The sequence below is a fragment of the Podarcis erhardii genome (assembly GCF_964252035.2).
Source record: "Podarcis erhardii genome assembly, chromosome: 1".
NCBI lineage: Eukaryota > Metazoa > Chordata > Lepidosauria > Squamata > Lacertidae > Podarcis > Podarcis erhardii.
In genome coordinates, this window is record NC_138497.1 from 79,410,289 (window position 1) to 79,428,380 (window position 18,092).

Here is an 18,092-nt window from a genome sequence, read left to right on the forward strand (position 1 = left end):
TGGGGATACCATTTTCACTGTTGTGGCCCAAACTTTCTTTTGTAGTACAATTTGATTTTTTAAAAATGAAAATAGGGTGCAAGGCTAATTTAACAGCAAAATTTAACTAGTAATACTGATTATCATACATTATTGCACTTTAGGCTGAACATTATGTTTTGATTTTCACAGTTTCTATTTATATATAACAGATGAGAGGCGAGAATGTAATTCCATGAGAATATGAATCAAGTTGAGGAGACAGGACATCCAAAATATGAAGCTGGTCATATTTGTACTGGGTTGTCATGTAATAACAATAAGTTCTGACGTTTAGCACTAGAAAAGCTACCAGTATAAACTGAAATGCAGCCTGGAAAACTAAGGTTCAGTTTTACTATGTCAATACCCAAATACAGACTTTAGTAATAAAATGACAGAGTGGCAATTCCTCTGCCATCATAAAACCTAGCAAGAGTTTGGCATTATTTATCATCCTGACCAGTTCTGCAGGCCATGCACCTAACCTTTACAATATGAAATTACTTATCTCTGGTAGTTTTGTACCCAATTGTATTCCAGGCTTAAAATATAAGTACAAAAGTTGCAACGTTGAGACTACAGAGGGAGGTTTCTCAAGACTGAGAAACATCAAAACAGGTGGTGTCAACTATTTTTAATAAAATATGCTAAAAGCAGAAAGAATAAGAGATGTTATTACAACAGTCCTACTAACACCAAGAACATCCCTAATCCTTTTTACTTCTGATCAAGTTACCATTCTTTAAAAGGAGCAAAAGGAAGGTGGGGTGTTTAATGCACTATTTTGGTAGTCAGTTCTCAACAGTTTGGACATTATAAAAATGTGAATAAGGCAAGCATTTTCATGATAACTTCACACTCTGAGTCATAAAGAAATGAAACCCGTAGAGAATGCTCCAACTTCAGAGATCTCATACTATACCGTGAATCGTGTCTGTCACCTGGAAACCAGAGTGCTCTAGGCACGATCGCATGGACAAGCCTGCAGCAGAGAACACATGCACATACAACTAAAATGGTACATCACCCCCAGAAGACCCTTAATGCCACCCAACAAAATAAGTGTCCCCTTAACAGGAGTGCAGCTATCAAATTATCTGCCACTAAGAGGCATTTGTGGTTATTGCTTGCTACAAGACATTAAGAGCAAGAATCACATCAGTAAAGGAGTTTTACAATTGCAGAATTCTATATGTTTAGTTACAAGCAGAAAAAGTAGGTATACAATACCACAGAATTGCAGTCAGTACTCACAACCTTCTTCTCAAAATGACTGTGAATGATAGACTATAGGAAGATTAAGTAGTCTTAAATGCTTCCTTTATTATGAAATATTGTGATTTTACAGTTAGTAATATCAAAACCAAGTTTTATACCTGGCCATCAAAAATAGGGCATGGGCCCTTATCGCCAGCTCTTCCTTTAATTGGGATATATGGGTATTAAGTACTACTTTGAAACAATGAACAATTCTGCAAAGTAGCTTGTGTCAGTGTACAGAAGCAAGAACTTGTATTTGAACTCCAAATTCAAATTGCTTTGTTGGACCAACATTAGTTTCTTTGTTACAAAGAAATCATTTCTAAAAATGAATCCTTTTAAAGCTAAGCACTGGTGTCAACAACTACTCTAGTTTCCGTGTGTGTGTAAGTAACAAGATTGAACTGCTGCTATTAAGACATCCTTTCAGATTTTTGGAGGGGAATCCTAGATATAGCATGTGCATTTGCCTTTCAAACACACCAATGTTTAATTAGAATAGCAATTCCACAAAAGCACAAATATTCAGCTTGTTTAAAAAGTAGCTCACCTATGTGATCAGAGACTATAGTAATCTCAACCAGGCTTTCACGTTTTACACAATTAACCCAACTAAGCTCACTTCCTGCCTTCATATCATGCATGCATAAAATGTGGCTTAAAATAACAGCTATAACTAAGGGAGGCCCCATGCAATTTTTGCATGGTAAATTTAGCCAACCTGAAACAATTTATATTGAACAGTATGTACTGACATTTGTGTCTTCCAGAATTTATGTGACAAGCAAACTGGAGTCATTGTTAGCTTGTAAATAATAGTGTTTGTTTTTAAAGAAGGATTTAGTTGAAATTTACTGGACTGGTTTTCTATGGTAAATTTTTCAACGAATGGTGGGGCGGGGCAAAACTTTGAACCTCAGATTACATGTGTATTTGATAATGATACTATTATTTTCTGCATGCAGGCATAAACAAAGAAGAATTAAGTTATAATCAAAATGTCATCTGTTTCAACTAGTGATGGGGAAGACATGGCCCTCCAGATGTTGTTAGACTACAACTCTTATCACTCCGATGATTGCTAATGCTGGTTGGAATTGTTGGTAGCTATATTTCTGTCTTAAGCCATACAGATGGATATTGAGGGTAAGTAATAGTGCAAGAAAATTATACGTATGTGCATCAGTATTTAAAACCAGCATCCCTGGAACTTTTAAAAATATCAGCATCACTGAAATTCTTTTTCTTCTAATTTATTCCTGTTTGGTACAAGGAAGTTCCTTAAGATCTCAGATGAAGATCTAAAACTATAGCACAATCAGTTTGCTTATGCATTGAAGATTGATCTGGAAAAGACAAATGCTTATACTGAAACCCTCAATATAATCTGAAAGTTTTACCTTGGGACTGTCTCTGCTTACTTAACCCTTAGTGAACTGCACCAACAAGAGCAGTCATTTCACTGCCACTATGGAAATAAAGGAAGTTAGAAATCTCAAAAGATCTTAAATACCAAGACAAAAAAGGTTAGGATATTAACACTCAAATAATTGGCCAAACTAGATCTTGGAGAAAAAGTCTGAGCTCCAGTGCTATTTTCTTCATATAAGGACACAGAAGGTTTTGTTTAAAAAGTGGGTATTGAGGGAAAGCAGTATGTGCCCATGTTCTGGTTTAGGATTCTCCAAACTTGGATATTCATAGGAAAATTTCTTCAGAGTACTATGATTACAACAGATATGATGGAAATTACTACTGAGATCCTGAAAACGCTGCCTTATTTTTTTCAGATGAAAACATTAGCAAATCACTGATGCCCTAATTTCTACAAACTACTTTGTACAGGCAGCCTGTACAAATAAAGGTTACTTATAATATGCAATCAGCTCATACATTGAAGATTTTATAAAGCCAGGGGTGTGGCTTAAATGATTTGTTAAAATAAAACATTCAGTGTAACTATCGCTGGACTGTTAGTTTAATTGATAGTTCTAGTGCCAATGGTTCAAGCCACTGTTTCTTTGCAATACATTGCTAAGATGGACCAGAGAAAGACATTGCAGCAGTAACTTGCTTACATATTTCCAATCCAAGTATTTTGTATACTGCAATACACAATCCGAGCTTCATACTTACAAGCACCAACTGATGCCCCAGTAATCTCATTGTTCTCAGTTATATGAAGGCATGCAGAACACTTCAATTCAATATATGGAAATAGCATGTATATCAGTTTTATAACATGGAGTACAAGCAAGTGGAGATACTTTGGGGGCTAAGCATATGTTTACAAGGAGGAAGCTCCATAGGAGTGGGAACTCTACCCCACTGCTATAATCATTTGGATATGTGAATGCATTTTCTTTATCCCTTTATCCATAATGCATCAGCTATTCAGTGTTACAGCAGAACTCATTTTGCCACCCTTGGAGAGTGCAAGGAGAAAATCTTCCTTTTACTAGTCACAGATTACCTGTATTTTGCCAATGAGTTCAACACTCTCTAGCAAGATTACTACATCATTAACTGCTTTAATGCACAGTTGTTGATAAATCTAGATTCAAAATAGCTGGTCAGAAAGCAATTCAGGATACGTTAAATCTAAATTGCTTGGTCGTTTTCTAAATAATGTGTTGTGTGTAAAACACAGAAGTGACAACAATCTTGTACGTGTGTTCATTTCACAAATGGAAATTCAGGAGTATGTCAATGTCTACATGGACATATTGTTTTAATACAGACCTACCAAGATCTATACCTAGGACCTAAGGCCATTTCCTGCTCAATGGAAAACTTACTCAGAGGCACATTACAACTCTTGCCAGACATGCCACAGTGAATCGTATGTCTAAAAGAAATAAACAGACTTGCATTTTTGTGTGTAAATTCTGTGGCTAAACACAACCATTACATAAAAATATGTGGCATGATTCAGTCCACTGCTGGTGCAGTACCTGTGTGTGAAGGATTCCCACACAGAGAAGTCAAGGATTCAACAGAGAAGTCCAAGAGGTGCTCCTAGATCCACTTACGTCACATGGCTCAGGTAGCTTCTGAGACACAAAGTGTTTTTCATCTACTTAAGACTGTTATGGCAGCTGCAGTCTCATTCTAGACAGGAATAGCATGACCATACCCTGGTAACCTCTAGGATTAGCTTGGAAAACTAATATAGCTTGGAAAACTCCAACCCACCAACAACCTGTGACGTCAGGTGTACAGCTGATACAGCCACAGCTGCGAAACAACAATCAGGAGTGTTATAGTGCACTCCTAACTGCTCCTCTTCAAGCAAGGCCTTCATTCAGCACCTTTTAAATTTGGTGCAAAATAAAAGCTCTGTGGGATTGATTCCACTTGGGAGCTCCTAACTGCACTCAACTCCTGCCCCAAGCTGGACTTGTTTTTGTTGCCAAACAGAAGACCTATTTTCATTAGGGAAAGCTGAGCAAGCCTCCCATTTTTGCAACTGAAGCATTAATTGCAGTCCAGCCAGGGCTAGAAAGGAAGAATCAGAAACACACTTTGATTAGACTCCCAATTATTCCCACTGACAAGCGGGCTAGATCTAATTTGCCATCCCTGAGCTATTGTAATGAACTGTATGTGTGCCTCCCTTTGAAGATTGCTTGGAATCTGCAACTGCCTCAAAATATTCCTATTAACTGGGATCTATCCTCACAGGTAATTAAAGAATACTGGTTTCTAGTCCATTTCCAAGTACAATTCAAAGTGCTGATGCTTACCTTTAAAGGCTTACATAGCTTGAGACTTGGGTACCAGAAGTAAGGCCCACCTCCATGTCAGCGTGTCCATTATTGGAGGTCATCTCTGGAGGTACTCCTCCAGGCATCCTTATCATCAGAAACAAGTGGATGGCAACTAAAGAAACTGCCTACTTGGTGTTGTATGTAGAATTCCCTTTCCAGGGAAGCTTGTCTGATGCACACAATGTTATTTCTTTCAGCACCAAGCACAGACATGTATTCTCCCATGTTTTAAGTTCAATTGCTTTTAGTTGCAGCTATGCATATCACAATTCTGGGTTTTGTATTTTTATCCTGTCATTTATATATTGTGAATCATGCCGGAAATGTGGCTGAAGCATAACGTAAAACCCTGACATAAATAAAGAGGAGCACTATTGGATCTATGGGAATCCTTTGTCCATAGGTACGGCACCAGTAAATTGATCATGGCCTCAATTTTCAATTTCCATCTGCATGCATCCAGAGCAATGCACTTGGAAGCAACAAAATGGGAAAAGGGAAAATGAAGTGCTTCTACCAAATGCTGTTAGATTACTGACAGTAAAAGCTTGGTACATGTTTCCTGGAAGGAATTTTGGGGAAAGACTTGAAGCTGCTATATGCTTGTAGTTAATGATTCAACGAAATTCTAGACAGATATCAGATTTACCATGAATGTTGTTTCTCAGTTTAAGTCTGCAAAGCACAAAGAGGGTAATAAGTGACAATTTTTCTGAACAGTAAAACTCCAGGAAACGTCCGCATGCATACTGACAAGACAGTGCAAAACTAACTAAAAAAAAACTATACATCCGAGATCTGCATAGAAAGCAATTTCTAGGCAATAAGAAATGAACAAATCTAAACTGAAGAGCTCTCAAATCACAGAGTATGCATGTGCAATAAAATCTAATTTTAATATTTTCAAGCCTATTCTAATGCAAGATGTTTAAACATCAGCCCACTCCCCCACACCAAATACTCACCATTTGTAGAATTGCACCATATAAGCGAAGAAGAACTGTGCGTGGTTCATCTGCAACAGTCTCCATGGTATCAGGTAATGAGCACTGGAACAACATGTTGCTGAGGCCTCCCCTAAGAAGGAAAGAATTATGAGTTACACATATGAACACTTGCACTTCTCACATGACTGAAGTTCAGATTCCAATACCCTGAATTAGACAACTGGACATGAAAGAGCTATTCTACACAGCCTAACTTTCTATTTTTTCAGCACTGACTATATTATGTCTACATTTACATTTCACATTTCCTCCATGCAACAACCCTCTGAGGTAGAGTTACTTCATGGCAGAGTACGGATTTAAACCCTGGTCTTCCAGGTTCTACTCCTAACACTAACTTTATTAAAACATAGCTTGAATTTCATTCCCAAATCTGTATTTAAATATAAGTTAGAAGAATTAGGAAGAAATTTATGTTTAATAGTACTTTGCATTTATGTCTCCGAAGTCACTGTTTAAGGTAGAACAGCTAATAAATAATTTTGGACAATGGGAAGGACCATAATATGTGACTAGAGGCAAAGCATGTTTGTTAGATTATTTATAACAATGAGCACAAGTATTTAACATACAGGATCAGTTTGATCCAGTTCTCTACAATGATAAAATGCTACCGTATATAAGAGTCCTGAGCTTATAAAGTGTATTCTCATATATCCTGCACTTCTAAGACATTCACTCAGGGCACTCTACATTGAGTTATCCGATTTTATCACAACAACACCATGAGGTATACAATACTGAGGTATAGTGAATGGGCTGACCACAATTAGTCCTTCTCAGTCAAGTTAAGCAGTCTGCATTTTTTCCTATAATGACGATTGATATTCACATCAGCTTTGAGGGAACATCTATTTTATCTGCTTCCTTAAAACAGTTATTGGGTTGGGCATGGCTCCTACCTTAGTGACTGGTTTTGGAAAGATGAGAAGGGGGGCAATGCACTAGTGATGCATTGCCTCTCTCCTCACCCACCCACCCCACCCCATTCTGAAATGAGTTTTTGGACTGGTGAAGTCATCTGGGTGTTGGGCCCTGTTCAGTCCAGGGTGTATTCTACTCTGAGAACAGGTGGAGGTGAAGAAAAGCTGGGATGACTACCTCTTGGAACAAAGTGGCATAACACATTCTTCCTTGCAGTGCAAATGTGGTGCACAGCAGCATTTGAGGTCCTAGCAACAAGGTGCTGAAGGAGAAGTTGCAAGCAGCTTGACTGTAGTGCAGAGGATGCAAGAGAAACTACCTCCCACCTCATTAAAAGCCTCTAGTGTGCTCCTAAAATTTCACAGATCATCATCTAGGAGAGCAATAAAACATATCCTTATTGAGAACTAATTCTATGTTTTAAGTTCAAAAAGCTAGCCTAATCCATCCAGTTATTGTAAAACCAAAGACATTTACAGCAGGAGTATGAAAAGTGAAAACTGCTGTGCTATGGTGGAACTTCATGGACATTTCTGAAAGCTCAGAAGATAGAATATAGTTATAGATGGCTGGGGTGCGTATATGACCAATGAGTGCTGTAATGGAGTTAAATTTGGTACTTTAAGATATTCTGCCATTGGTTCAGCTTAACCCCTTAGTCTTTATTCCTAACTGACAATCTACATAAGGGCAATACCAAGGGCAAAGTCACAAAATGGCTGCTACCAGAGGTGTTGCCTAATACAAAATGACTACCATCTCCAAAAGAACAGAAAAAGGAGACACACAGGAACAAAACTTGTTCCAATTAGGAAAAACCCATTCAAATTTTTTTGGTAAACAAAAAATGTTTGAAAAACTTCCTTTTCCACACAATTTTAAGTCTTGGTTGTTATGCTGCGTGTTGCTATACATTAGAGCTAGAAAATAAAATATAACTGAATCCAGGAATAATTTTCAATTGCTACAGTCAGCCATACAGAGGCATAGTTAGAAATACAAACGCATATTATCTTTATGGAATTAAAAAAGGAAAAAAGAAAAAAAAAACCACAGAAAATGAATTAAATAAATCACCAGAGTTGTAGTTGAGCAATACTGGCCCAAACTAGTGTAACGTTTGAGGCTGAATATCACCTACAAGCTTCTCAAAATTTTTAATTTTTGTACGATGAGAAGATAATGCTCTCCACTTCCCAAACAATTTGAGAACAATCCCAGGCAGAGGAAAAGGTGATGAAGATAATGTTTCTTACATGGGTCCACTCCCCCCCCCCAACAGCAACAGCAACGTGGGAACAACCAGGGGAAATGTTATAATTATTATGGGTTGTAATAAACTTTTACTCAGAGTAGACCAATTGAAATTAATGGCCATGACTAATTTAGGTCATTACCTCAACTCACATCTTTTTTAAAGTCTCTGAAGGAGCTGCCTGCTCCATGTAGCTGATAGGCAGCAAAACAAAATAAGCAGAGCAGCAAATTGGTGGACTCAAGGACTAGAAAATAAGACAGAAGCGGGAAAGGTGCACCCAAGTGTAGGGGGAAATAGTAATTATTTAGGACCCCAGGGACTCCTACTGCCTTGTGTCCAGACAACTCACTGATTGGCTAAAAAATGACAGGGAGTAGGCGGACTCATTTCACAGAACAAATTCCTTCCAGTAGCACCTTAAAGACCAACTAAGTCAGTTCTTGGTATGAGCTTTCGTGTGCATGCACACTTCTTCAGATACCTTCAGCTTCACACGAAAGCTCATACCAAGAACTGACTTAGTTGGTCTTTAAGGTGCTACTGGAAGGAATTTGTTTTGTTTTGACTATGGCAGACCAACACGGCTACCTATCTGTAACTCATTTCACAGAAATTGCTTAGAATGATAGCTGCACACTTTGCTTCATTACTTTCTTTCTAGGAAGGCTAGAGACTTACTTTTTAAAAAGAAAGCTTTGAATCTGAGGCCCTTGCCATGGACACTATTGTGGGTGCCTCCAACATGCACCAATTCTATAATGTGTTCATTTCATGTACATATAAGCCCACCTTTCTCCCAAATTGGGTGGCACCATATAAATAAAATATTATTCTACAGTGATGCCTCTTGAAGCTTATGCTTTACTACGTTAATTTCAACTGTCAAAGTGCAATTGTCATGACAAACTACAAAGGGTGAAGCAATTCAAGGCACAACTCCTTTGATACGCATTTATAAAGCAATGTTCCACTAGGGTATCTGCTCTGTGTAAGAGGGAGGGTTGCAGCTCAGTGCCTGCTTTGCAAGATGAGATCTCAAGATTCAATCCCTGGCATTTCCAGGAAGGGAAAAGAACCTGCTTTAAAGCCCCTAGACTAGAGCATCACTGCCAGACAGTGCTGACAATATGGAATTAGATGGGCCAATGGTCCAACTTGATATAAAAGCAGCTTCCTGTGATGCCCCCTGCTTAGCATTCATTCTTTCTAAATTTAAGAGAGATTACTAAACAGAAGAATGCAGATAGTTTTGCACATAGCTTTGACACCACCCGCTTCTTATTTAAGAGGCAGGCAGGACCATCCCTCATCTGAGGGGCACATTAGTGATGTGCTCCTCTACACAATGTATAGCTAACAAGGCTCCTCTCACACACAACTTCAGCAATGCTGCCTGTGTGCTGAACAGGGCTGCCCTGTGGGAACTGTGGCAGGCAGAACTTTCTCTTTCCTGAAGAAGAAAGAGAAAGAACTCTAGCTTGCAATCCCAAACAGACCAGCTGATGATGATGTAGCCTTGCTTCTAAGCAAGTCTAAAAGGGTGGAATTTCCTGGCTGAAGTTCTCAAGTACTAGAACTTAAACCAATTCATATTGATGCAATTTGCTACTCATTTATTTCATAAATGGACTGGGCTGCCAACACATCTATTTGTTGGGGGAGGGGGAACCTTCAGCAAGAATGTGCCTATGCAAAGCATCTGCTGCCTTATTCGTTTTAATAAAGCACCAGTTGAACACCAAGGAACCTTACAGTTTCTTGTGCTACAGTTTCTTGTAGTAGCAGCAATAAATCTGAAAGCAAGCCCTGTTGTGCACTTCCATTCAGGAGGAAAAGCACACCATCATAACTGGTTTATGAAGCTAAATGAAGAAATATGTATGAAGCTAAATGAACAGACATTTGAGATAGGCAGCATTTGCTAGTTTGGATTATTTTTCCTAGATGCAGAATAGGTAAAGGTAAAGGTACCCCTGCCCGTACGGGCCAGTCTTGACAGACTCTGGGGTTGTGCGCCCATCTCACTTAAGAGGCCAGGGGCCAGCGCTGTCCAGAGACACTTCCGGGTCACGTGGCCAGCGTGACAAAGCTGCATCTGGCGAACCAGAGCCGCACACGGAAACGCCATTTACCTTCCCGCAGAATAGTCCAATTTAATAATTAAACCACAAAAAGCTACTCTCGATCTGTGTCCAGAGCATCAAATTGCACAAAGATACCACAACAGAAAGGAGTACAGTACCAGAAACTACTCTCTGCCAAGTTAGCCCATCTTTCTACTATCCTATGACTACCTTTGGAGTTATTCCCCACTCCTATCTTTTACAAGAAATCCAATACTGAAGTGCAGCTGGGACACTTTTTTTTTTTTCAGTTGCAAAGAAAAGCCCTTGATTTGCTATCACTAAGAACCTTAAGACTACATGGAGAATACTCAAGCTATATACCAGAAAAAGATGACAAAGCAGCAGAAAATAAAAACTTTCAACCAGCACTTTAAGGATGAACTGAATGCTATATTGAAAAACCTGACATATCTTTCTGAGAGAAAAGCAGCTTGAGCAGGGGAAGGTTCGGACTAGAAAACAGGTGTGTGCACCCACTCTTTCAACAGTTTTCTGTGTTTACCCTAACAAACCTATAGTACCAGAAAAACAGGTAGGCAAAATTAAGCACCTCCCTCCACAACACACTTCTTTATTCTTCAGGTACAAGTGAACGTTTACAGTAGCAGAAAAACAATGCTTTAGCACCTTTTAAACAAAACCTTATAGAAGAAACCTAAATTTGTGTTTAGTCATGCCCACATTTTAAACATTTGGAGGATGTGAAGGGTCTTCAGTGTGGCACTTGCACCTGTGTATGCACCCACAGAAGCCTTCCCTGGCACACACAAGGTCCTCCCCCCGCAACTGCTAAAATTAGGGTTGAAAGAAGGACCTATTGTTAGATACATCTAACAACTGCTTCTCTGGTTTTCAAATGTGCCTAAAGTCCCCATAAAGTTTACAACCCCCAAGACTTGGGTACTTCAGAACAGCCTTCAACAACCTGTTGCCCTCCCCATGTTTTCAACTACAACTCCCATCAGACCAAGCTAGAATTGGCAAAGGCTGCTCCAGAAGTGAAGGGTTTCCCCCCCCCCCACTCTGGTATGAGGCTCCACACAAAGATAAGCAGCAAGGAACTATTCCCAGGTGTGGGGGGTTTTTTTTGGGGGGGTGTTTTTTGCAAGAGTAAAATCTTTATTGCAGGGCATGTGAGACGGAAGAGATACTGAAGGGGGAAAACCGTGTGGGTCTATTCTCAGTTGAAGCTTAAGCAGACTTGCTCAGAAACAAAAGCACTGCCGATGCTGAGGATCATGGCTCAACAGATAGGCAGCAGTCCCAGATTATTTTAAATACAGCTATATCAGTATCTAAAAGAATTGTATTATTATGTATTTATACAGTATATAACCCATAGAAAAGTAAAGATATCCTAGAAGCTGGTTTCGATACCACAAGGGGAGCAGTATGCACCCATCTTTTTCACCCATGTTTTGATAGAACAAGACCACTTCTCAAAGTTAACTAAAAATGGGTTATTTGGATAGTTTTAGTATATTTGAAGCAAATTTAATCAAAATCCCTGATTGTTCCTAAAACATATTCAGGCTGAAATCCTATACAAATTTTCCTAGGAGGAAATCACATTAAATTCAATTGGACTTACTTCTGAGTAGGCATGTATTGGATTGTACACTAAAGTAATGTGTATACAAATTAGGGATTCAGATGAGTTCTATAAATGGCAGCTCCAAGAATAGATACAATGCTGCTAAGATTATTAACATTCAACAGCAGGAACTGCATGCTAAAAGTTGCAAACAGTTGTGTGCTTAAGAAAGTGTCTATTTTAAATAAACTATAGAGATATTAAAGCTACATTCGTAAGCATACTTAAAAGGAAATTTAAGTTCTACTAAGTTCAGTAGTATTCCATATTTCTAAGTCAACATACAGTATTTAGAATTAGGCTGTAATAATATTCAACACTATTATATTGTGACCTCTTGGGTTACATTATGACCTCTTTTACACACCAGTGTGATTCTGCCAAATGCCCTTAAAATATACAAGTAGTCCAGCTACTTGTGAACATTCTGGAACTATGGCTTTTAGAGTTCAGTTTAACTATTAAAATTCTAAACATGTTAAATGGGGAAATGCTATATGTATATGTATTCCCATGGATTTGTTCTAGTTTTTCAAAATTAATGTTACTTGTCCATGGATCTGGGATAAAGGACAGGACAAATATTTTAAACAAAGCATTTTAAATAAAAAAAATTACAAGGCAATAAATCCCTCACTGACATATCTGGTATGAGTATTAACTGTTGGGCATTCTAGGAAAATTAAAGTGATTAGAAAAGGTTTTTGTTTTACTTTTCTTCTTCAGAGGCAATTATACAAAATCTAAAAAACTTTCCATTCCTGATTACTTACCCATACTATACCCAAGCCAGTTATCTACTCATTGTTGGCATTGAGAGTCAGAGCAAGGCACCTGATACTACAGTAACTTGTTGCCAAAAAATGACTCATACTGCTGAGCAGTCTCATTAAAAAAAAAAATAAAAAAAAATAAAAAAAAATCACAGGGTAGAATACACATTTCATTGTTCAGAAACCATCTTACAAGTTAAGTTTGACTCACATTTTTAAAATATTGCCTTAAACTTTTCATCACCTCTGAAGCTTTTTTGAATGGTACATTCCCATTTAATGGCTATTAGACAATCAGTGAAGTCAACTTAGTAGTGTACTTAAAGAGTTTTTTAAAAATTGATTTTCCTTTCGGACTATGGGCTAATGTAAGCAAACAAAAACCTCCAGAAATATCATCAGCTCAAATCGTAGAACACAAGCAATTCCTGTATAGAAATCAATTCAAAATAGTAAACTGAATAAATCAAACTTGTGAAGTGCAACACATTTTTGGCACAAACATACATATCTATTTAGCCACACATGTAGTAGAATTCATTTAATTTCCTAGATCAGGGTTTCACAAACTTGAGCTTCCAGGTGTTTTTTGGACTACAATTCCCATCATCCCTGACCACTGCTCCTGCTAGCTAGGGGTGATGGGAGTTGTAGTTCAACAGCAGCTGGAAACCAAAGATTGGGAAACTCTGTCCTAGAGGAGAGTAACTTCTGAGTTCAACAAAACAGCTCAAGGCTTAACAGAGACAACAACCTTATCACTGTAGGATGGCTTGAAAGATGTACTGTATGCACACCCTACTCTTGCTTGTGGTCAAAAATCTGTCTCATACTATACTACAGAGAGATAAAAGATGTGCTCCCAAAAGTTAATGGACGTCCACACATTACTTTCTATTCTTATCCCATTTGTGTCAAAGGTTCTGAAGAGTGGATAATGGCACAATTCACTAACTATGGTTCATAAATTATCCAGTAAACTGGGGGGAGAGGAAACAAACTATGTCTTAAAATGGGCTTGTTAACCATAAGCTTTGCCAACTGTATATGGTTGTGATGTCTGAATTCACAGTTGGGGCCACTGCTCTATCTCCATAGGAGTGCAAAAGAGAAACAAAAGCAGTCAAGCTAGACTACAATATTCCTATACATTTTTAAGCTCGAACCATAGTTAGGATTCTAAATCTAAACCATGGTTAGTGCAAACAATGGCCTAGGAAGGTATCAGGAATGAGTCAATCATTCATTTAACTAATTTATCTATTGAGATACCTTCAAATGTTCTCACACAAGAAGGCAACACTATGTTTGCAATTTACAGAAACATCTCTAGATACATACAGTATAGGCACCAACAGGTCCTTGGCAGCAGTGAAGCTGCCATCTCCCCAAAACACAGGTCTCCTTCTGCCCTTCCATTACTCTTGGGAGGTCAGTGGCTTGCCCTTGGTAGAAAACGACAGTACCACCATATGGACAATGGTTTCCCTGTAACATTTCAGTGCGTACAGATCCGATATGAAGCCTTAAGGACTCCCCTCCATAACGTCGTTATCAGTAAGACTGTGGGAGACAAAAGGTGCCAGGTCCGACAAGAGCCAACAGCCCCACCCCTTCCCCTCATTTCAGGTTTGAAGGGGCCGCACCGTCATGGAAACCTGATGCCAGATGTGGTTGCTTCGTGGCGACGAGAACGCACTTTGTACACGCTCAGAGACACACAGCTCTTAATCTCATTCACCCTAGGAGGCTGATCCCTTGATGTTCCCACTCCCCACCCCACCCCCCTATGTGGCTGACCTGATGGGCGTGATGCGCAGCTGATCTTCCCGCAACCCCCGCCACGCCCCCCGCAGGAACTCCCTGCACCAAAAATACGCCTTGCGGCGGGTGCGGGGGTCGGGCTGCTCCTCCGCCGGCGGGGAGGGAGGGGTCGGCGGCGTCGGCGGCAAGGCGAGGGGCTGCTGCTTGGCTTCGGCCTCGGCGTGAGAGGAAGGCGGCAGCGGCGGCGACGAGGGAGACTGGGTGAGGGCGGGCAAGACCGGGCCCTGGGCGCACCCCAGCAGGAGCCCCAGCGGGGAAGGGTCGGCCTCGCCGCCGTTACAGAACTTGGTCTTCATGGCCGACGAGCGAGAGGAGAGCGAGCTCGGGAGGCAGAAGGAACAACGGCAGCGCCACACGCACGCACGCACACACACACACAGGAAAAGCCTCGCTGCGCACCTCCTGCCTTCGAGCCCCGCAGACGGTATGCGGCGCGCGGCGCTCGCGAGGGTTCTTATAGCCGCTCGCACGCGGACCTCGTGCGCGCGTTCACCTCGCGCTCATCAGCCTTGCCCCCTCCCACCCGCTCGCATCCGCACCACCAACCCCCCACGTCCCTCTCTCTTCGTCTCTATTGATTGGCTACGTGCCCGAGCCAACCGCAAGGTTGCGGCCGCGCCTCTCCCTGATTGGTCCAGAGGGAAGACGCGGCGCGGGAAGTCCATTGGCTGCCTTCCCCGTTGCTCTGGTTATCCGGCGCTGCCTAGGCTCTCGCGCGTATCCCTGCGATACGCATAGACTGAAATGCAGAGGAGAGAACCTTGAGGTTGTGGGGGAGGGGAAGGAGGGAGCAAGGTGGCGGCAAGCGGCGGCTGCCCTCCCCGCCTCCTCCCTCCTGCCCCTCTTGGCGCGCACAAAAGGAGTGGCGGCTGTGCCCAGACTCCCTCCCTCCCCCCCTCCCTCCCCCACCCCGCGAGCCCAGCCTGCAGCTCTTCCTCCGCTTTCCATCATCCAGCGGTCTCTCTCGCCGCCAGTTGTGTATTCCCCCTCGCACACACCGCACTTCTTTATTTCCACTCCCTTGTTTGTATTGTAGACTCCATTTTCTTTTCTTGATCCATTCAGCCAGCCTCCTCCCTTTCCCCTGGCAAGTGGACCAGGGGCGATTTTATTCAGGATTCACATCTCAAACTAAACCTAAATAAAAGTAATCGGAAACGGAGGCAGGTGGGATGGGTATGAAAAAGCACTGCATCATTGGAGGAAACGCAAGAAGACAGAGATGGCTTCCCTTCCCCTTCCCCTCCCCCTCCCCGATGTGGTTCAGGGTATCAACAGCTCCGCCGGGGCTGCAAAGACGACGCAATTCTGCCGCATTCCGTTCGGCATTTAATCTTTGCGGCATTGTTTGTCGCGAGATTGGCGGCGACAAAGTCTCCTTTGAAGGCGACGGCTGTGCCACCGCTCCGAGCGCCAAGGAGTCGGCAGCGGTGCAAAACTGAAGCATTTCATTTTGGACACCAACAATTTAGGGAAAACGGGGAGGGGGAAGGTTGCCGCTCACTTTAGCATCTGGAAAGTTAACGGCTGAAAAAAAGTCCCAAGTGCTGACTCATAGTGTAATGAATTGAACGTAATGTGACATCAGTGCTTAGGAAAATGGATGGTTTTGTTTACTATCCTTAAGTCCACTCCCTTCTGCAATAAAAGAATCCTCTCAGGTTGGGATTCATTTTGATTCTCCCTAGAACGGGCAATTTCTTGGCGTGGTGACATCATAATCATGTGATGCCACATACCAGTGTGTCAGCTTTGCAGGTTGTGAAAGAGCCTCTTTTGTCATAAAGGAATAAGCAAAGAAGCTACATTTCAAACCCACAAATCACAAAAAACTCTTCAAATATTGAGTCTGTGCTGCTGCTGCATTCAGCCTAAAACAATGCCCCCTCCCCCTTTTAATTCATCCACATAAGAGCTAAATGAAAACAAGAATCACCAAAATCACGATCCCTCACCCTCCTGTATCTATGTCATCTTGGATGCAATCCTCTTTCCTTGTCCACATAACAAAAGGTTTGTTGTTGCTCAACTAAGTGAAGAAGGATGGGCTTCCTGGAGTAATAACTATGATCTATGTTTGCTCAAGAGTTCTGACTAGTTTTGGGGTGGAGGTTCTTTCTTAAAATACTGTACAGTATTTTAATCTAGCGTGTCTCACTAATGGTCTGCTGGGACCAGAATCTGTTCTCGCCTTCTATTTCTTCTTTAAGGCCCAGAAGCTGCTTCACACATTATTTGCTTCCTGCAGAACAGTATGAAGTATGATTTAAAATGTCAGGATCTGCTGTCATTGGAGGAAGCAGGCTGGGTCAAATGGATAATATTTGTGTTACAGAGAATTTCTCCACTGAGTTCAGATAGATAGATAGATAGATATTCAGAGGTTTGTAGAATGATGCCATTATTTTTCAAAAGTATAGCATGGCTCTTTAGTGTGGATTTCAGATAACAGTGCAGGGAGCAAAGGGCTACACCTGTCCCAGGTACAGCAAGTCATGAGATAAAAGGCTTAGATGGCACCAATCCCAGAAAACTAAACTCTGTTCCCTAGCAACACTGACTATGGCTATGGTTATGTAAGAAGTGACTCAATATATGTTACAGCATATTGGTTTCCATCAACTTCATGGACTTACTGACTTGGATTGAAGCAGTTTTCTTATTGCCTCAGATGTTCTTTGCCAGCTCACTGGAGTATGAAAAAATTAACTTCCTGTTACTATGGATGCTACATTTGCTAGGGTTGTTTTTAAGGTGAAAGGTCAAAATGTACAAACCACAATGGAACTGCTGATACATGCTAGTAATGTTCCATAGGTGAACACTGTTCAGATTCAGCAGTGTTGTTGGATTCTGGTAGTGCTGGAAGAATTTTGGTTGGTTGAAAACACACCCAGCCTTCCAGCCAAAAAGGCTTCCAAGATGGCTTCCAATGACAGCTGAGATTACATCTTCAAACAACGACATAATAATATAAGAAAGAGCACAGCAAGCACAGAGCAGAGACATCAAACCAACAGACACAGCAGAAAGGAAAGGACTGTGTCCCTATGTACCCACCAATTTCAATACTGTTCAAAGGCCCCAAATATCATTTACATAAAGCATGACTCCATGTGGTCAGTTTGCTTTTAATGCAAATACTGGGTTTTCTTTGAGCAGAATTCAAGTGCAAGGAAAAGGTGAGGGGCAGGGGAACCCATCTCCAGCATAATGGAACTTTGTTCAGTAGTGAAACACTCAGTGAATAGTGTGAATGCCTAGCACAAAAAGCTGTTTTATGATGACTCAGACCATTGGTCCATTAAACTCAGTGATGTCTGCACGAACTGGCAGCAAGGGTTTCAAAAGGGGACATTCCCAGCCCTGTCTGAGGATGCTGGGGACTGAAACATAGATTTTCTGCACTCAAAGCGGATGCTTCAGTGTCCCTTGGGCCCTTTTTTGCTTCTCCCTATTCCCAGGCTTCCCTCAGGTTTCTGCTGCGCGCACACACACACACGCACACACACATACCGCCTTTCATAGCCTGAAG

The 18,092-nt window shown here is 41.1% G+C and overlaps 1 protein-coding gene and 1 long non-coding RNA gene across 2 annotated transcripts in view; one reads left to right on the forward strand and one right to left on the reverse strand.

Moving 5' to 3' along the window:
• CHKA (choline kinase alpha) overlaps positions 1-15,082 on the reverse strand; it is a 28,304-nt gene extending 13,222 nt beyond the window's left edge. The window contains exons 1-2 of the mRNA XM_081878599.1: positions 14,534-15,082; positions 6,017-6,128 (exon numbers count right to left, since the gene is read on the reverse strand). Coding sequence (XP_081734725.1) covers positions 6,017-6,128; positions 14,534-14,853 — 432 coding nt within the window. The 5' untranslated portion in view covers positions 14,854-15,082. The remainder of the gene's footprint in view (positions 1-6,016; positions 6,129-14,533) is intronic.
• Positions 15,083-15,482: 400 nt separating this feature from the next.
• Positions 15,483-17,698, forward strand: LOC309337689. Its single transcript, XR_014154494.1, has 2 exons — positions 15,483-16,632; positions 17,390-17,698. It is a non-coding gene; the product is annotated as an uncharacterized lncRNA (long non-coding RNA).
• The last annotated feature ends 394 nt before the right edge of the window (positions 17,699-18,092 follow it).